We start from the raw sequence: 20991 nt of genomic DNA, 5'->3' as shown, positions 1-20991 counted from the left end.
CTCAGTTTTATATAAGAGATTTGACAGGCAACGGTACCATAAAGTATTGTTTGAGATGATTGTGACTGCCTGTATGTTTAAATTTATATTATTCTTTTCAAGGACTATCTTGGAGAACAAACTGAATCTGAAATATACTTGAGTTCCTATTTTGCTTTGACCTTTTCTAATGTGCAGTGATAAAAATGTGTATTCCATAATATTACCGCATACATTTTAGCATGTGTATACTTTTACCCCTTGTATAAAAGGGAAAAAAAAATGCAAGTAATTTGGCAATGAGAGACTTACTATAATTTTTCCAACTTTTGTTCTTAGGGTTATGCAGCATTTAACGATACTCCAGACTTAGTGGTGAATCAAACTAAGAACATTTTATCAGGTGAGGGCAAACTATCTTTTCACTTTGATTGTTTAACGTTGATGTCTTTACATCACTTACTGATGTTTTTGTTTTCTTTTATTGATGTATTTTCTGGGCTAAAGATCATTAAAAATAGAAATGGAAAACGTAACTTTTTTTTAAATTTTGTGTTACAAAAAAACATAGAAAGCAACTATGTCTTAAGACCCAAAATTAAATTTAAAAATAGACCACACAATATTTTATGAAGGAGTTTTATTTGTTAGGGTTTTTACTACTCAAGTAATGAGAACTCTTAGAATCCCAACTGCACTCTGATGCTTTGTCTTTATTTGGGTGAAAAACTAATTTTCCTTGACTGATGTGTCTACGATGTATTTAGGAGTGTGACGTTAAAAAAAACCTGAACTGTCCTGCTGCTGTATTAAAATACAGTGGATGGCAAAGGGGAGGTAAAAATATGCCTTAAGGATAATTTAAATATCCATTTTAATTGTTTCGTTACTCGGGCTTTACACTGCTACTCTTTGACAGTACCTGGACACTTGACATTTGAATAAAATGTAGGTATAGTGTATGTGTACTAATCTGTTTTAATTTTTGTTCTTGCATTGTGGACCTGTTCTGCATATATAAACAGCTGTTCCTTGTAAGTTTGTGGGTTTTGTTGTTGGGTGGTTGTTTTTGTTTTTTTCCTCCTGGGCAAAATGAAACACAGTATGTATAGAAACATAGCATACTGTGTGAACTTGCCTAAAATGAGCCAGTTTTCTAAAACTGATGTTATGCTTTTTATTAGGAAATTTAGTACAGACTTACTCATTTTTGGTGTCTGCTGATATGCATAAACACAGACAAGTCATCTTAATTTATCTATTCATAAATCGTTAGGGTTTTGTTTTTATAAAAACTGAGTTTGAGTTACAAAGCAAATAAAAATAGGTTTACTAGAAAAGAAATGCATTTATTTGTTAACTTTTAAAAGAAGAGTGTTTTGGTACCTGGTTGAATTTAGAAGAGTAAACATCAAAACAAACAGCCAAAAACTTGTCCAGTTGTTTGAAAGAGAGGAAGGTGTTGCCTACTACCAAATAGCAACCTACGGCTATCCATCCTGCTGTTTCAAGTATGTTCCAAGTTGAAAGAAGGGGAAGGGTAAACAGGAACTGGATTTTACAAATAGACAGTATGTATTATAAGTGAATTAATCATGTCTTTGTGTATCTAAACTTTAAGTATAGGGTAGCATGTTCGTTCATAACTTGAGGGGAAAAAAAAGCTTAATTGGTCATTATCTCAAGTGTTGCTAACTAATTGGAACGAATTTAAGTAATCTTTTTTAATAAGATTGAAAATAACTAGTATAGATTCTCAATATAGGCAGTCTAATTTCTTTCACAGTGTTGTATTCCCAAGGGATGGAGTTTAAATAGATTTTCACCTTCTTAAACTTAGTGGTTAATTGTCTTGCTCAGTGTTACCATTTGCAATATTGCATGAAGAGCAAGATTTAAACTAGTTAGATAAAAAGTCATGTGTTCAGTATAACAAAAGGAAAGAGAGAACTCTGGCTTGACATACACATCTTTCATCATTAAACTGAATGCTAAAAATAAAGTGTGTGTTTTAAATGCTGTTGTGTTACTCTGAAGCTCAGTGGTTTTGTTGCCTGCTTGTCTCTTCCTCACATTTGTCTTCATGGCTTGCTTGTTACATGTGGCAAATGGTTTAATAGCATTTTATAATGCGTACATGGAATGTAAATTTCTTCTGTGAATCTGTAACTGTGCAATATGTTTATTTTTTTAGATATCAAAAATGTGCTGGAATCCATTGGTTCAAATATCACTACCTTCACAAAAACACTCCCTGTTCAGAAGATTTTAGCAGATTTGACGATCTATCTTACACAGAGTGAAGCTTATGTTCAAGATTATTTTCCAATAGTTGAGCAGTACGATTTCTACAGGTATGTACTGGAAATAAGGCAGGAGTGAAATGCTACCTGTTGTTAATACTCTGTAATATTTTAATGTTCTGTAAAGGCAATTAAACTATTAATGATGAACACAGTGGAACAAAGATGCTATAAGGCAGTTGGTATTTTACTGACATTTTGGTAAAAGCCGAAACTGCAGCTAATCAACAGCTGGGTGCTGTCCCACTACAGAGCAAGAGGTAGTTTCTGCTCTGTAGCCCTTAAGGTCTTTTTCAGGAAGGATAGACATAGATAGATGTCAAAGATGTAACGCATAAAGGAATGTATTGTTTCACAATGCAAGGGTGATGGCTTATTTTTGTTGAGTTGCAGGTAAGGACCGGAGAGGCCTTGAAGCCAATCCCTTTGCACCCTTTCTACCATGGAGGAGTAGCAGAGATTCTGCTTCACACCTTGTAAATCTTTGCGCGCCCATATTTGTTCCTACTGGTGTAGTACTTGTCCTTGTGGATGCATGGGTTGATTGTACCTTGAGAAAAAAATATTCTTCCTATTTGAGACTTGTGTGACTCCTATAATTGAGTAATAATCTCCTGTTTTGAAGCATAAAACTTTTAATTTCATACCATTTAACTTTGTCCAGATTTAGTCTTTTCAGTCCTCAAGCTCATCTAGTTCTCCCTACATTTTGACACTTCAGTTGATCCTATAATCAATAGTTGCTTCTTTGTGTCATAATCAGTTTTACTACTACAGAATAAGTGTGCTAATAGCTTTAGTGCAATTTTAAATAAAAGTGAACAGAAGACTGAATTCGAAGAACCTTACAACCTTGCCTTTAGCCCACTCCTTATCTGGCAGGTTTTGTGGTGAGCCTGAATTTGACAAATTTATCAATATTTTCTTTGAAGCTCAGATTGCATTTAATCAAATAAATATATTGCTTCATTCTGCTACAGTATACCACTGGTACTCCTGTATTTGTAGTACTTAAATACCTGTTCTTGTCAAACCTAAACTAGTAGTATGTCAAGTATTGGCTGTGCGTATTCATTACAATATTCCTTTTTCTAATTTTTCTGGTTCTTGCTTTCTCTCTACAAAGGTACAGGGATGAGAAAAGGGAACTTAAGAACTACAAGCTGAGAGAAGTGATGATGAAAGGGAAAAGGAAGAGCAGAAGGAATTGGGAGAGGGTGAAAGGCTAGAATGATATATAAAATGTGTGAATAAGTGGATGTGCTCCAAATATGTGTGCAGATAGAACTGTTATGTGATTTAATTAATAAAAATGAAAGTTCAGTTACTATTCAAGATCTTCCTCCTGATCAAGTTCCATTAACTGCTCCACACGTTGAAAGCATTCCTGCACAGACACGTGAATCCTACGTTTTAATAGCCTTAAATAAAGTTATTTACAATTGCAAGCCTAACACGCTGTGTGCAAAAAGTAGTAAAGCCTTTTACAGCCTTTGCACTTCATGGCCCATGGCCAGTCTACATTCATAAATTTCTTCGTTGCTTCTTGAATAAATTACTGTTTGAGCATCTGCCTCCTCTGAGTCATTGCTTGCTCCACTTAGAGCACTTTGACACTTCAGTACAGTCCACGGGCAGTAACTGGGGTTGGGAACACCTCGTTCCTGTGATGTTTGTTCTGCAACCCTTCAGTAGCAGCTGTCTATAATCCCAACAGTGGTTATGTTCTGGCCCAAAATCTTAGAATATATGCTAGTGTAGAAAAAACACTTTTTCCATTGCTAACATTTGTTGCTCAAACAGAACCACGAGTGGGCCAGTTAGGAATATAGTATTGCCTGATGTATTCTGTAGGTCTTCAGTGTGTTCTTTGCATGCTAATAACCAAGCACTTTGGGTTTTTTTCCTTAGGTGGCTGGGTTGTCTCATTTTGTGCTGCATGGTGGTCCTGATTCTGGTTTTTTACTATCTTGGATTGCTATGTGGCACCTGTGGTTATGATAAACATGCTTCTCCAACAACCAGAGGCTGCATCTCCAACACCGGAGGAAACTTTCTTATGGCGTAAGTTTCACTTATTGGTGAAAAATAAAGGGACCTGTAGAAGGTTGTTTTTATTGGTTTTGAAGGACATATGTATGAAAAGAATTTGTTTTGTTACCTATGTATATGTGCTGAAAAAAATAGAACAAAAATAAATATCAATCTTGTGTACTTCCACTGAGGGACTTGGGGATTTTGGATTGCTCTTTCATTGAGGAACATAGCTAAAGAATAAAACCTCTGAATCTACTGTTTTAAGGCAAGTGCTGTAGCTAATGAACTTCTATGTAAGCCCATTTGGAAATTGCAAAAACTGGGAACAGATAGGTGAAAATACAAAGGGAATTCATAGCTTTTTAGTACACATGAGCATTTGCTTGAAAGAAAATGAAGCCATGAGAGGAGACAAGAAACACTTGACTTTCTCAGAGTGCTTTAGGAGGTTTGGGTTTGCTCTTGGAATTTCCCAGTAGAGGTTTAATGTCATTTCTGCTGGGTGCAAGAGAAGATTGCGTCTGAAATCTGTCTAAAACTCTTTTGAGAGCATAAGACTACAGAGTTGAATTTAAAAAAGGAAATTGTATGCTTTCGTGGCTCTGAAACTGAACTCTTCAAAGAGTTTGCGTACCCAATGCAAATATGAGCATTTTAGATGCCCCTTAGCTGAAGACTTTACAGGGCTGAAACATGTGAGATGTTTCAGAGGGCAAGAACGTATTTGGAAAACAGAAGTATTTCAACCATTTGCCAGTTTTCATATCTCTCTGATAGCTGCTGACTGTTGCCTTCACTGTTGCCCCAAGCATATATACTTTGTTCTTAAAAAGCAAAAACTTACTCAACTTATTTCTTTTTCAGTGGTGTTGGATTCAGTTTTCTTTTCTCGTGGGTGCTGATGATTGTAGTGGTACTCACCTTTATCACAGGTGGAAATGTAGAAAAACTGGTCTGTGAGCCCTTTGAAGATAGAACTTTATTCAAGGTGAAGTTATTCAAGTTATTAAACAATGAATAAAATCCCCATGAGTCCCAATGGTCTTGTCAGTTATGTATGGTATATTGTTTTTTATGGGACACTTCAAGTGAGTTTGGTTCTGGTTTTACTTTCCTCTTACACACCGAATACAGACATTCATCCTTTCCTGGTTTAATTTGCTTTGCAGTGTAAATACTGCATGCCTGTCTTCCTTTGGAGATAAATTTTTCTGTGATTCAGTGTTTCTTGGTGACATGGAGTTTTAATATTCAGTTTCTGTGCCAGAGAGATTGAATTAGCTGGTTTGCTTGTGTTTCCATTAGTGGGTGATAAGCTTAGATGTGGGTATATGTCAAAAGATTACATATGAATAAATTCATGCATTTAAAAACTCTGAATTATACTAAGATTAATTTTTTTCTTCTAGGTTTTGGATACTCCCTACTTACTAAATCAACACTGGAAAAACTATCTCTCCGGCATCCTGTTTAAAAATCCAAATATTAACTTGACATTTGAAAAAGTGTACAGGTATTAAAGTTATGGTCAAGATTTAATTCAATTTATACATATTGTTTTTGTGTTCTTTTCCATGCTTCATATTTCAAGCACATGTAAAAATCACCCATTCCAGAAAACATTCTGATTTTCTAGTAGTGAATCACTAGCAAAAACAATTTTCTCCTGTATATGAGTTATTAGAGGTAGTCTTAGCGTAATATTGTATAACGATACTAGTTGAGCTCTTTGAAGTATTTTGCATCTTTGAGACCAGCAGAAATTGTTAATTACTTGCTTTCTTATAGACGGAGCTTCAAGAAATATATGCAAAACTTTTTTTTAAGGGCTGATTTTCTTAGAATATGAAATCATTCTCTTAACACTTGGTCCTCAAGGTGTTTTTTAGGCTGATGTATGTATTTTTATTTTTATAGTGATTGCAAGGAAAACAAAGGAATTTATACTTCACTTCACCTAGAACACCTGTTCAATATCAATGAATTTCTAAATATTAGTATGGTAAGTAAAGAAAGTATGAGTGAGTGCATGATTATTTTTGAAGGTCAGAGAGGTGTTTGCTCTTAAGCACAGTATAGCATGCCTGAGTTATAGGGCATTTTGGGTTTTATATACAATACATCCTGCAAGGAGGCAAGAACTGTCCAAGCTAATTTGAAAGAAAGAAATCTATTTACAAACAAGATGTTCTTTACCAGTTTCAGTGGGCCATGAAAGGTTTTCTAATGTGCTTTTTATATGGGTGCTGATAATGTTTATAATTTTGAAACTTGCATAGAGGGTTTGAGCCTAGCATCTTGCAAAGGCTGCTTATGGTGTTTAATGAGAGTCTTGCCTTTCTTAGTGTGTTCTCTTCTGATTCCTGTCAGACTTATGTTGATCTGGGATATGATACGCTGTGCTCCTAAGAACGGTTCTAATTGCAGTGGGAAGGCGTTGGGATAAAATCAAATCTTTTTAGTTAAGCTGTAATAATACATGACTGCACTGTCATTACGTGACACTAATAATTTTGGGGTTGCCTATAATACTGGTCTTCATTACAGCAACCCCTAGGGGATTCCTGTTCTGTTCTGCCAGGCACTGTACCCACACTTAATAAATACAGTCCCTGCCCCAAGTAGTGTACAATTAAAATGAACAGGGAAGATTCACTGAGAGGGAAAATAATTTTGAGTTTCCGCAGCAGACTAATGGTGGAGGCTGGGAAGGAAGTCAGGTCTCTAGATTCCTCATCTATTGCTCTGTGGCCTGTGCAGGGCAGGTAACGTGTTAGATTTGAGTGCAGTGCAGAAAGACTTCAGGTAACAATAAGCAAGTCATCTTTAGTCACCACTAAACATATGTTAAAGGAGTGTCATCCAGCCCTGCAGCCAATACAGCAGACAGTGTCTGTCCTGGCCGCTGCTGAGGTACTGAATTCTCTAGGTTTCCTTGATTAGGGCTGGGGTAGAACTTAAAAATTTTAAGGACAATGCTTCCTGGAGAGGAAAGAGAATTCTGCTTTATCTCAGTCTCTTCTGAGGGACTAACATCTATTCAGAGAAGCCTTCTAAAAACGTATTGGAAGGCAAGTAATTAATTGGTATGAAAGATGCGTGGGTAGGTTAGAGCATGGCATGGCTAGTCTGTGTGGATACTGCAGGGAAGGGAAGAACACTACCTGTGGATTCTGTCAAAGTTAATTGAATTAAACTGATGTAAGCAAAAATCAATGTGTGCTTCTTCATGGAAGTGATGAGTCAGCAAAAGCAAGATGCTTTGCAGGGGGGAGCTATAGAGGAATATGCACTGAGTGCAAACTACTTCTGTGCTTTATTTTTTTTCCCTCTCAGTATACAGAAGATGTAGCACTTAAGATTGAACATATTCAGATAAACCTCAGCAAAATCATTCTGCTGGATGAAATTGGGAAGGAGAATCTTCTAAATTTCAGCTCTTCAGGAATAGAAGGGATAAACTTTGCAGCATATTTGACAGAGGTAAGACTGTAGTAAACTAGAGAGACAACTGGGACAAAGCATAAAATGAAATGTTTCTTTAACAATGGGCAAATGGAGAAAAATCTGCTTTTGTGTGAAAGGGCATGTTTTGAAGAATTACAAAACTCAGAGCAAAATCACTTCAAAGGTTAAGGTAAATAAACATTTAAAGAAATAAAGGGTAGACAAAGTAGGTGGTGTAGTTAATTGCAAATGGTCTGTATATGCAGTAACAACATACTCTTTTTCTTTTTCTACTGTTCAACATCTTGTTTCAGATCAATAAAAGTGTTACCAAGGTTGATCTTCTGTCATTTGCTAATGACTTAGAAGCAAGAGCAGACCAACTGGTAAGTTTAATTCACTAATACAATAGTACATAAAATGTATCGTTTATATAAGTATAAATGTATGGTCATGTATTTAGACTTCCTGTGGGAGAATTCTTGTACTTCAGACGCTTACATACATGATGCATTGTCACATAAGGAGAAACTTTCAAGAACAATGTTGCATATGAGCTGTATTTTAAATTTTGCTAATTATTGATTTTTTTATATGCTAACTGTTGTACAATTTTTGTTTTGGAAGTGTAATTTCTTAAATTCCACTGTTTGCTTAAGAAATGAGGGGAGCACTCCAAGTATTTCCTGTTATGCTGTCTACATTTTAGGGTTCCAGTTGGAAGAAAAAATTGGTTAAATCATGATGGAAAGATTATTTGAATTAATTTTCTTTCAGTTAGTGAGCAGAAGATTTTGCAATTAGCAATAAAATTAATACTGTGGCAGGCCATAATGGCTCTAGTGAGAACTGGGGCTTCATTGTGGAGGGAGAACGCACAAAAGAGATCCTGTCTGCTCTGAAGGGCTTTCTAAATGCAGACACATGGCCAGTGGCCAGAGGGTATAGCTACATTGCCCGCAAATGAATCTGCAGAATGACACGGCTGTGTTAACAGGTAGTGAATATTCAGTTGATACATTTGTATGCGTGTCAAGGTTGCTTTATATTTATTTTTCAAGATGACAGTCGTAGATTGGACACTAGATTGGAAGCTGGCCCAAGGCAGATTCCGGCATTGCGATGCAGGAGAAAGAGTTATGCTGCACACATACTACAATCGCTTGGATCACTAAGGGATGCAGACAGCAGAGTGAGACACTGTTTGGAATTTATCAGATATCCAGGGAGAGGAGGGCACCAGTAAAGGGTCCTGGTGTGTTTACTCCAGCTTTTTCCATAATTTGATCGCATCTGTTGTGGTTTTTTTCCTGCCACAGGTGCACTCATGTCAAGGTTAGGCTACTCGTGGTTTTTTGTACTATAGTTAGCATCCTCTCCAGGCACCGTGAGTGAGCCGCACATTGCCTGTTTACTCATGTAGGTCGTCTGCTAACTTGGAGAGATGCCAGTAGCTTTGTCCACATTTCATTTCCATTTTCAGTTTTTATTGTGCCATTTTGAAGGTTATACAGGTGGGGAATTTTTGCTGTTGTTTTGGGGCTATTTTCTGAGTGAAAGCTGAGGTTCTTCAAACATGTTATGTCTTACATAGAATTGCCTCTGAGATGTCTCTCTAAAAGTATATTCTACATACCTCCATAAAGGAAAACTATATTGTACTGGTAAATTAGAATCTAAAGGAAGCATTGGAATTGAGAATAGATGAAGCAGAGTAATTTCTTCATGTAAACAACAAAGAAAAATGCAATATTAAATGTATTCGCTGTCACAGTGTACATTTTTATTTCTTCCTTGTGATGCTACTTAGTGTAACCTGTGAAATGTCTGAAAAGAAAAAAAGAAAACCAAAAAACCCCACAACAATATGACGTATTACAGAAGTTAGATTGTTTCAAAATTGATACTAGTTTCCAAGGATATTTTATAATCCCACTTTGTTATTAGTGATAGCTCTTCAAGTTTACGAGAACAATCAATCAAAAAGTAAACTAAAAATTTCTGGAATTAATTAACATTGGGAGTATAGATTGCATTTTCTGGCACCTTACACAAAATTGAACATATGTTTTTACACTGGAATGAGCAAACAGAATAAAACTTGCATCAAACCAAGGGGTCAGGGTATGGAGGAGGGAGCAATCCATCCCCAGGTGTTGTTAGGTGGATTTGGCTTGTCAGTACAGCAGAGGGGAAACATCCTGAAGCTACTCAGTGACCACAGCTGACTGCTTAGGTGAATACTTCACCTGAAGCAAACACATCTCTGAGCATTGAGCTCTGCCATTATTACACTGCCAAAATGAAGCTAGCAGTGTGTATCCAGTGTGTATGCAGGGAGCCAAGTCATTTTGCCACCAAAAGGAAATGGAAAAGAAATGTATTTACAATTTGATTTTGCTCTCAGACAGTATTTCACAACAAGTGTGAGCTCTAGACAGGCATCCAGACTTGAAAATCAGGGCACAAGCTCATCTATTTTCTGACTGAAAGTTGGGAGCTGCAAAAATGAAAAATACTTTTCATAGATGCCTTTCCAAGTTACTGGCTGAAAATATTTAAGCTTCTGTGCCCCTCAGAAAGCAGAGAGTGCCTCAGGGTGATGTCCACAATGCCCAAACCAAAATCAAATACCGGTGACTTGGAAACGCTGGTCCCAGCTGGGGCACTGTGCTGCAGGGTTCTTGCGATGAAATCTGGCTTGTGGCAAGTGAGGGGGGGATGTGCTTGCTCTTCTGTATTTAAAATGACGTAGTGCACTGTGTGAAAATTCTCTTCAGTTAAACCTGTGCTGATAATGTTATAGCCAGAAAAGCAGCATAATATATCTGTTTTGGTTGCTGAGGTTTGAAATAATATGGTGATTTTTTTCCCCCCTTTGTGTTGAGGAATTCAGTTTGCCATGTCCTATTGTTAGCATCAGCTGTTCTGCAGCAGATGAGTGTAATGTGCAACTTTCATTGTTTTTTTGCTCTGTTGGAAAGCTTTGAGACTACTGAACAATACTACATAATTGCATTTTTTGCAGCCAAAAGGAGCACTGGAAAATGCCTTAAAAGGACACGCGAACAACATTCGAATGATTCATAACCAGCAAGTCGTTCCACTAGAGCAAGCTATGGTAAAATATTAAAACATATTTGTAGAAAATACAAATCTCTATATCTCAAATACAGTTTAGAAACCTGGACTTTTGCTATTATATAAGCACAGATTGCATTTGCATTATGTCACTGAAGAGTAATCTGATTAAAGTATGTGTTTAATAAATACTTTTCTTACTTATAATGCTACTACTTTATAGTACTGTCTAAAATCATGACCTTTTTCTTCCCCACTTTTTTTTCTGTATCTATTTGTTATCATGTATGAATAAAAGAGGAAACGGGAGAACTTTACAAAATTCTAACCCTAAATCACTCATCTTTTTTGCTTCCCATTTGTCCTCAGTAATAAAAGCAGTTATTACTTTCACACTTTATTTCTTGGAGTTAGCAACCTCCTAACAGTACTGGAGTTGGAAACTCCTGACAGTAGTATTTAAAGCGAAAGAAAAATCTTTTTTATTGATGCTATAAAAGATGTGAAAGGGCTTCTTCTGCCTGATTTTGCCAGGCACTGATTTTTATAGTATCAAGCTGTGAATCTCATACATGCTAGGTGTTGCTTTTTCCTCTGCATAATGTGGAAGCTTTTAGTTTATCCTAACATCAGATACAATATTTCTGCCCCTATCAAAACCCTCTTTTATAAAAGTATTAGGTCTTCTGTTTCGCTTCTGATTCTATGCTGTTCTTTCCTAATTAACTCCTAATTATTCTCATCCCTTTTTCCTTTTACAAAACTGACTGTCAAGAAATACGTTAAAGCTAGGGTAAGTGCTTTTTCCCTTCTGAAATTGCACAATTATAGAATTCTCTGAACACTTCGTTCTAATTTTAACTGTTCTCTCTGCCCTTCTAAATAAATCTTACTCTGTTTATTGCTACTAACTTTAGTTAAATCTGAAGTTTTCCAGGACACAATTCATAACTACTTAGTGCTGTCAGTGAAATACTAATTCAACAATTAAAATAACAGTATGTTAGTTTTAATAAAATTGTTGTTACTATATATAATGTGATATGTTGTATTAAAACCAAAATAATCTATAGAAGATCAAAGCATGCATGTAGTGTTAAACAAGTGGGCTCTTACCTGTAGTAATGACTTGAATCTTTTTCTTCCCCCTTCCCCCCCCCCCCTTTCTAACAGAGCACTTTAAATCATAGCATTAGGTTACTGAAGAGGACATCATCTGAACTTATGGTAAGCTTTTCTTTCTGGCAACAGGAACATTTTTATGTGTTTTAAATCCATCCGCCACATATGCAGGGCATATATTTTCAGTACAGCTTTTTCTATTTCTAACTGTTCTGTTATTGGAAGAGAGTGTAGTGCACTGAGGTAGTAACAGCGATTTAGATATCTCTTCTGCACAGCTTTTTCTACCTTAACTTTCCCTTCTTTATTGGGGGGGGTGGGCGGGGAAGAATGTTTTTGGAAGTATGAATTGTAAACCTAATTGTCACATCATAAAATAGACTTCAGTGCAGTTCCCTACATTGTGTTATTCATGTTCCTAAAAAAGTAGTTGTTTTTTCTAGAATCATTGAATGCAAAACTTGGGGGGCACAATCAAGAAACAAAATGCAAAAATACAACAGAACAGAGCTTTGTGATTCACATCCTTAACCACCTCTTGTCCAATGTCCAGCTCCCCCAGGGGCCTGTTTCATTAGCATTGTACTCATTACCTTCCTGCTCCTGCAGCACCAGCCCCCACTGTGGGAAGCTGGATCTGTACCGCAGCTTCCTTAGGGCAGCCCACATTTCCCCTTGATGTAGCAGCTGGTGCCTGTACCGCAGTGAGACCAGCTGCCTTCGTGCTCTGCCGGACGCAGGAGAAAAAGCAACGGGATGGTTACTTTTCTGGTGGCAAAGCTTTCTGTCACCGCCAAGCCTGCTTGGCTCTAGTAGCAAGATTCCAGCCACACTTGCTAACACTTGTGTCACAGTCACAACAGCTTGATGGGCCATACCTCCCTCCTCTTCCCGTAAAGGTTTTCACCCATCCACAGCAGCAGACCAGCTAGATTTCTTTTAGAATCTGTGGTTAGAACCTGGATATTCATGGCTTCTGGTAAGAAGCCATGAAATAAGGTGTTAATGAGAAAAGGATTATGTTTGACCCTTAAGTATATTGAAGATACATCTGTGCAGTTTCAGGTTATATGTACATTATCCCTTGTGTGTGTTCTTTGAGAGAACTTAGGAGTTGTACATAGTCTGAAGAAGTGTCTCAATCCTTTTGGATATTGATTAGCAGCCATACTGTACCTGGTAATCAAGAGTTGTGATAGTATATCTCCCACTGTTATCTTCCTGTGCACTTTGTGTCTGTAGTGTATATACATACATTGACAAAAGTGTCTCTACGCTTAAGGAAAGAGAGTGGAAGAGAAAGCTGATCTAGTATATAAATTACTTACCTAAGTTCCAGGAAAAGATACTGTTCGTAACCACTGATACCTTCCTTTTTTCAGTAGTGAGAGAATTTTGTCAGATAATCATGAATCCTTAGGCAGGCTCGTGTTCTGTCTGGAATTGCGTATTTTTAAGGTGTGATAGGACAGTGATGCTGGTTCATCAAGAGAATAAGTTACTGACAATGGCTGCAGAACCATTGTATCAGCCTGAAAGGGATTTATTTATATTAAATGCAGTCTCTTCCTCTCCAGGTTAAGGTGAAAAATGTCATTAGCGCTGTTAATGCTGCCCAGCTTCTCATAAATAACAACGCTTCTCTAGTTATTGTCCAGGTAAGATTTAGTTGATTAAAGTACGTTAATTTATCATGTCCTGGAGATAAAGGTTCACTTACTTTTGTCTGTTCCTAGGAGACAAAAAAGTACATGGATACCATAGTTGGCTACTTTGAGCAATACATTGAGTGGGTCAAGGAGTCGGTAAGGTGCATTTACTTTCTTGAAAGAAGCTGCATGTTAAAAAAAACCATAAAAATGCTAAATAATAATGATTAATAAAAAAATGTTACACTGATAATATATTTTATAGTTTCAGTTTGTAAGCTATTTGTACTTATTATGAAGGGGAAAACTTGTCTTCTATAAATAGTTTTGTTGTGTTTGAAGTAGAGTAGAAATTATGCATTTTGATTGGAATAAAATGCAAATTTAACATAGTATCATTTTTCCAAGGCTAGCCTGAAATCTACCATTTGCGCTAACATTGCACTGAGCCTGGCCTTGCTTAGTTCAAATTGATGTCATTAGCATCTTGTTTTATTTTTTCCTTCAGCTGCAGCCTTTGAGAAAATAAGCTGATGTTTTAAAGATGTGTATGTTAGTTGCTAGCATATCACATTGGAGTTTATTTTGAATTTGGACAGGGTGAGAGATAATTTAGTAACTGTAACTGTAAGCAAGTTTTGAGATTCTTATTTTACTCTGTTAGATACTTGAAACTGTGGGTTTCTTTTTAATCTGTCTTTCAGATTGCCATGGAGGTAGCAGCATGCAAGCCTATTGCCAATGTGATAGATACAGCAGTAGATATTTTTTTATGCAGCTATATAACTGATTCTGTGGTAAGAAATATTTTCTGTTACTCAAAATTAGGGCATCAAGTGGGAAATTCTTTGAACATAAATCTGCATTTAATTATTCTGGCTAGACTATTCTGAAGTATGATAATAAAGTATCACATCCAAAGTTATGTAAGGAAAAAATGTTCTGATCTGGAGCAAGTCTGAAGCCAAACCAGTGCTGGACTTTTTTTAGGTTCCCATTAAACTTGGGCTTCTATTAGCAAGAATTCTATAAAATTAATTGTTCTTACTAAACTTCTTCCAACTTGAATTGCAAAGAAAATACAGTACTACTGGTTTGGAATAAAAATTCTGGGAAGAGTGATTTCAGTTTGCTTGATTCTGAACCACCTTGAAATGGAAAAGCTTAAAGATCTGAAGTTTCAGTTGTGTAACCATTTCTAACTTAAGGGGATGGGACGAGGGCAGGAAGTGAGTGAGAAATACTAAGGAAAAACTTTGTCAAGTGTCTTTCCTAGAATCTAGAAAACCTCAATGAGGTAAAGTGACTTTTTATCACTTGACTTGCAGCAGACAGATCTTGATTCATTCTTGTAGAGTGGAGACTTAGAGCATGACTGGTAGCGATATATAAGGATAGTATTGGCTTTTTCATCTTGCAAAAGAACTTGAAAAGGCAACAGCATGTATTAAAAATAGAATAAGAAGCCTGGAAACCACCTAAAACATCCCCTAGCTATCATTTAGCTTTATGGCACTTTTAGCCAGGTCCTAATCATACCAACAGTAAATGCACGTAATCAATCGAAGCCAAAGCGCTCTCACCTTGGTAATGTTTAACCATGAAATCTCCTAACCTGACAGAATCATGTTGTACTCATTGATTATCTCATAAGTTACAGAGCTTCTATTCTCCTTTGTGTAACCACTAACCATCTGGTGGTAGATGGACCATGGTTTTCCTGATGATAGAACTTAGCTGAGTCATAAGTCAAAATGCCTCCAGCCAATACAAATCAAATTTGAAAAATCATCATTTTAACATCTGGTGATAACTCAGTTCAACTGTATGATAATGAAATTAGTTACACAAACAGGCTGCAGTTAGCAAGTTAAAAATTACATTGAGAAAGTGCTGGAAACTCACATTTTTTACAAGAACCACAAGGCAGACAACTACTTTAAAATATCAAGAAAGGAAAAAGAAATAACGTGGCCAATAAATTAATGCTGAGACACAGAATTACTTTCTAGCCCAAGGCTGACTACATGGAAATAACTTCTTAGGGCACTATGGCTGTGTAGCTTTGAACAAGTTTGGACATACTCCTGTTTGTTTACATTTGTAAGATGGTGGTGTTCTTACTTTAGTTCACATTGATGGTGGAGAATGCTTAATATGCCCTGTTCCACACTAGTATAAAGACCCTCAGACAGTCTACAAGGCTCTAATTTCTACTGTGTTCTTCCACTATTCTAACAATGCTTAGAATATCAAGCAAGGATTCAGTACTTTTCTGATATATCTTTTTCTGTGATCTTTTTTGCTTTGTTTCAGAATACCTTCTGGTTTGGTTTGGGAGGCTCTTCAATATTTTTAATTCCTGCCATAATTTTTGCTGTAAAACTCTCCAAATACTATCGTAGAATGGATACAGAGGATGTATATGATGAGTAAGTATCTACTCCTAAGCAAGCTAACAGCAAATGGATTGAAATGGGTTTTTTTTAGTCTCACATGAAGGCGCTATAATCCTTAAACTTCCTGCGCTGTCAGATTAGAACTGCATGTTCTTGTGAAACGCTGCAGGTTTGGGGTGGTGCCTGCAAAGTGCTTCATGCAGGTGGGCTTTGGTTGCCTTGACTTGCCATGACTCTGTGCAGACATCGCCGGCTCTGACTTTGAGAAACTTACATCAGAATGAGGTCTTCAGAGCTCATACAGTGTTTATATAAATATCTTCCAAATGTGCAAGTGATTAGCTTTGCTAAGTAACCTGTTACGGTGAATTATGCCTGCTTTGTAATCTCTTTGAATTAATTATTTGCTTTCTTACTGTCTTAGTCATTCCTAACCAGTCTTTCCTTTTTCAATTGCAGTTCCTCTGTCTCAGGGACTTGGCATTTTACTTTATGATAACTGTTCTTACGTATTTTCCCATCAGTTTTGTTTTTACTGTTGTCTTTTCTACTCTTTGTTTTGCTCATTGTTCAGTTAGCCTGTGCACTGCATTTCTCAGACTTCACACTGGTCATTTTTCATTACACATTCACAAGTCAGGAGAGCAGAAACAGGCATGTACAGCTGAAATTCCTCACTTATTAGTGTCTAGTTAATTACTCCTTCCTCCTTTTCTGTGTTTTTTAGTGTCGAAAGTATACCCATGAAAACGTAAGACATTTTTGCTGGTATTTATTTAAAATACTTTATTCAAGTGGGAGGGTTTATATTTTTAATATAACTTGTTACTTCAAAGGAGGTAACATGTTCTCTTTCACCAGACTTTATATTAGAGTGTCCAACTCAACAGGAATAGCAAAATAAATAATTAATTTTGGGGGAATATAAAAATATTAAAAATGTAAAATTATAATTATGCCATAACTCCTGAATGTTACAAAGGAAAAGTTATATTCTATTGTACAGACAGTTTATCTTTGCATATAATACCATCGTCTGTGTACATGTCTTAGAAGCCATACTGTACATAGTGCATCTTATAGTTAACATGGTCTTTCTTGGTGTATTTATTTTATTACAGTACAGAAAATGGTAATAATGGTTATCATAAAGAGCATTTATATGGTATACACAATCCTGTTTTTACAAGGTAAACCAAGTCTGAAACTGCATGCCTTCATGTGTCCTTACTTAATCTACTATATTAATCACCTATCCAATTTTCTGCATGTTTTAAAGTGAATCACTTAATTCTCTATTTATGGTTTTTTGCATGATTACTCACTATAGCAAATGCTGTATGGTTTATATTTCTAAGTATTGTTTACATAGCAGCAGATATTATAGTAATTTCCAGCAACTTATCAAAGCAATTGCCTAAATTTGATCTTAAAATCCAGGTAATTGAGGATTTATCTAGTGCAGTGGGTGGCCCTACAGCAATAAACATATTAAAATACTCTGGTAGCAGTTGAAAGGCATAGGATGGGATGCATTCTTACTCCTGAGTTGTTTTATTTTTTAGATGGTGAGGAGAGGAGCTTTTCCTTGCAAAAGGCAGGTGATCCAGGGTATGCAGAAAACTTGGAGAGAACATGACTGTTTCTGCAGGGGTAGAACTAGTGTAACATCACAAAACAAGAAATTCAAGTTACATTTTAAAAAAAGGAGAATTGGGTTCTTTTCTGTCTACAACTTTGTGCCATAAAAACTTAGCTTGTTGTGAGACTTTCAGTTTCCATAGGGATAACATAGGATGTCCCACAACTTCAATATCTGGGTTTCCAAAATGTTTGAGTTCCTTAAGAAAGGATCTAACTTATGTCTGAAATCTTTAGCTCACTGTGCCTTGACCTGCAACTTTGTGACTGAAAGTATAGGTTGAGTACTGGCAATTCTTTGGGTAAATACCAAGAGAGCTCAAAGTTTGGAAATCTTGCCAGATTTTATGGCTGCATCAGTTGTATATTATTATTTATTAGAACTGTATTTTACGATAATTATTTACTGACCAAATCTTGATTCCACATTTCCTTCTGAAGGAAGTATTTTATATATAACAATGTTTTTAGTGATATTTATAGTCATGATTGTCATGATCTGTTCTGCAACTTAAGGGCACTCCCTAAATTAACCTACAAGGTGTTTAATCCAAAAGTAGTCTACACTGGCATATCTAAGGACTCTTGATATTTTACATAAGAGGAAACTAATAATTGCTCAGGCCTGAGAAATCCCTTTCTGATATTTGAATATCTAATATGAATGTTAATACTCTTGAGGTTCATAGCATATTTTCTGTGATATTTCAGTGATTGATGAATAGTTGAACACGATGTTCCTGAATAAGCTAAAAATTACTAATGTAAAATAATCTTTTAAACAAAGACCCACTAGTTCAGTCCTGACTTCCTTTTCCTAAATTTTAAGTTACTCAAAATGGGCTTCCGTAATAAAATGTAAGGATTCCATTTGAAGCAATGTTGTCTTCTGATGTGCTAAATGAGATAATTTGAAAAACTGCTAATTATGAGGGATACATGCTTTGAATTTCTGAGTCTGGGATTACCATAGTAATAGAGTCTTGTTTTTCATTTCAGCAAACTCCTTGCTTTTATGCTATCCTTGCTTTTTCTTATTTCCTACAAATTGTGGGAGATACTTTGAAGAGATCTCTGTACACCTGTACTTTTGCAGGTGTAAAGAATCCCATAGGGGTTGTTTTTGTGCTTTGAAGTCAGCTGGATTATGTGGCTTGAAAGAGATGCAAATATCTTTCCTTAGAAATACAAGATATGTAAATGCAAGTATGAGATCTATATGAGGTATATTTATATTTGTACGGATACCTCATACAGGTGGTTTTATATACATGTCAAAGACACAAATAACCTCAAAAGCAGCCACCATTTTTGTGAGAGCAAAATTGGAGGCTGGATTAAGTTGTCAGTAAATTCTTTGTTAAGGAGTGGTGTTGAATCGGTAATCCAAGCATTTCTTTCTGTCATGAAACAAAGATAATTAGAAAGATTGGTGGAGAAAACCATGAATCTATTTCCTTTTGTTTGAAAAATTCTTGATTAAATGGGTAAAAGCTTGAAAACAGTTTGTGCCAACTTGAGCTCGTCTCACCTTAGTTAGGCACAGTATTTCTGTACCACATGTGGGTGAAAGAAAATGATGGTTATGGTTGTTCTTTTTTTCTTGTATAGCTCTGTGGAACAGTGGTAACACATACTGGAAACATTCAGGGGTAAGTAACAAGCTTTTAAAGTCAATTCTAGGTCTATTACTACTTAACTATTTTTAAGGAGGCTGCTCTCCTTTCTGTAACATGAGTACTGTAAGGCTTAAAAATAAAAAAAAAATTGAACCATATTGATGTTCATATGAAAACCTATGCCTTCATTCTGCTTAAATTACATTATAGTTCTGTCTTCATTTCCTGAATTGTTCTTGTGATTATTTCTAGGCTATATAAATGAGGCGCAAGATTCTTCTACGGGAATATATCGTTATTCTTCCAAGTGTATTGGCATTTGTATTCATCTTCCAAATCCTGAGCCACTTGCTTTATGTCACCCGTACTGTAAATCCCAAATGTTCTATTGAATGTTATGCCATAAACTACTGTACAGAATATTTTTGCGATCAGGGCACTGCCTCTTCAAATACCACTGTTCAAGGCTTGAATTCAAATGGGTTTTTTTTGGTTTTTTACTTTTTTTACACTGGGCTTTCTACCTTACATTGCAGTATATAAATTAATTAGATTAACAGCCTTTGACTAGCAATCCTCTGACAATTGGTCAAGTTCTTATCTTAAACTGTTGATTTGTGTTAAATACAGTACATACACGTTTACATAAAAATACATTTTGTATACAGAGACTTTTGTATATACATTTTTCTTAAAACTTCTAAGTGTTTAGTTAAGATTTTAATATTGTATAATACTCTTCGCAAATGAATTTACCAGCATGATCAGTGTTGCTATTTGGTGCTCTTGAATGACCACTTTGGACTAAATTTAAAGTGTAATGGGATCCACAGTGTCTCCTTGTGTCTCTGAAAAGTTCAGTTGCAGTTTTGTTTTCTCCCTCTTGTTTTAATTTAATATTTTGTGGGTTTTGCAGTATAGACTTAAAAGGGACTTTTTGAAGAAGTTTGTTTTGAAACTCTTTGGGTGGGAGGGTTGGGAGTGTGCGTGATGCGTAATATAGCGAAAAAGCTAAGCTTTCTAGAGTTTAATAGTACTCAAAAAGAGCATGAGAGACGTCATAAGTTGGTGATTTTAGAATGCTTTACATTCTCTGTCTCCCTCTTCCTCATTCACACTCACTTCTGTAATGTCCTTAACAGTATCACTGTTAAGCTGTGGCTCTTTCAGGGGGCAGTGATACTATTTTTGCTAAATGATTTCAAAATATGATTTCCAATATTGAAATTCAAATGTGTTTAGCAATTGGAGATAACCTTTGTACTATTAGATGTTATTGCCTTGAATTTAGGCATACAGTTGCATTGCTGAATTAGTTAACAGCAGAATTTGCATCAACAAGGCCAAAAGTATCTGTTACTAGTTTAAAACATTTCAGCAGGTGAAGTAATTGGGTATATTGACCTAAAATAGTGTCTCTTCATATATCAGTATTGTTAACTTTGTTTCCAACAAGGTTCATTGGCTTGAAGTAGGGAAAATCCTGTAAATAATTCATGTAATTTTAAAGAAATGCTGAAAAGTGATACCAGTCTTTAATCTGGAATAACCTTAAATTTTTCATTTTTAGGTCACAAATAGAAACATTTCTAATTAACAGTATGTAGCATATGTGTATATGTAATGTTCAGAACTGCAGATTTTTAAAAGTTTCTATTTTTAATTTGAGAAAATGTTCCCAGTTCATTTAAATAAAAAAGTACTTGCTTAACTA

The 20991-nt window shown here is 35.9% G+C and overlaps 1 protein-coding gene across 14 annotated transcripts in view; it reads left to right on the top strand.

Annotated features, from left to right (window-relative positions):
* The window catches only part of PROM1 (prominin 1), a 66232-nt gene extending 45241 nt beyond the window's left edge, over positions 1-20991 (top strand). For 9 of the 14 annotated variants that reach the window (XM_054825015.1, XM_054825017.1, XM_054825010.1 and 6 more), the window contains 18 exons: positions 319-382; positions 2174-2333; positions 4194-4346; positions 5184-5307; positions 5729-5832; positions 6237-6321; positions 7656-7802; positions 8081-8152; positions 10795-10887; positions 12021-12074; positions 13547-13627; positions 13706-13774; positions 14323-14415; positions 15935-16050; positions 16745-16768; positions 17139-17207; positions 19270-19310; positions 19530-20991. In XM_054825015.1, coding sequence (XP_054680990.1) covers positions 319-382; positions 2174-2333; positions 4194-4346; positions 5184-5307; positions 5729-5832; positions 6237-6321; positions 7656-7802; positions 8081-8152; positions 10795-10887; positions 12021-12074; positions 13547-13627; positions 13706-13774; positions 14323-14415; positions 15935-16050; positions 16745-16768; positions 17139-17207; positions 19270-19288 — 1527 coding nt within the window. In that variant the 3' untranslated portion in view covers positions 19289-19310; positions 19530-20991. Of the gene's footprint in view, positions 1-318; positions 383-2173; positions 2334-4193; positions 4347-5183; positions 5308-5728; positions 5833-6236; positions 6322-7655; positions 7803-8080; positions 8153-10794; positions 10888-12020; positions 12075-13546; positions 13628-13705; positions 13775-14322; positions 14416-15934; positions 16051-16744; positions 16786-17138; positions 17208-19269; positions 19311-19529 lie in introns of those variants that run through there. The other 5 variants (XM_054825019.1, XM_054825020.1, XM_054825024.1 and 2 more) reach the window with 3 other exon arrangements.

This window comes from Grus americana, chromosome 4 (genome assembly GCF_028858705.1).
Source record: "Grus americana isolate bGruAme1 chromosome 4, bGruAme1.mat, whole genome shotgun sequence".
Taxonomy (NCBI): domain Eukaryota; kingdom Metazoa; phylum Chordata; class Aves; order Gruiformes; family Gruidae; genus Grus; species Grus americana.
The sequence above is the reverse complement of the archived record's forward strand: the minus strand, read 5'-3'. Positions and strand labels throughout refer to the sequence as shown.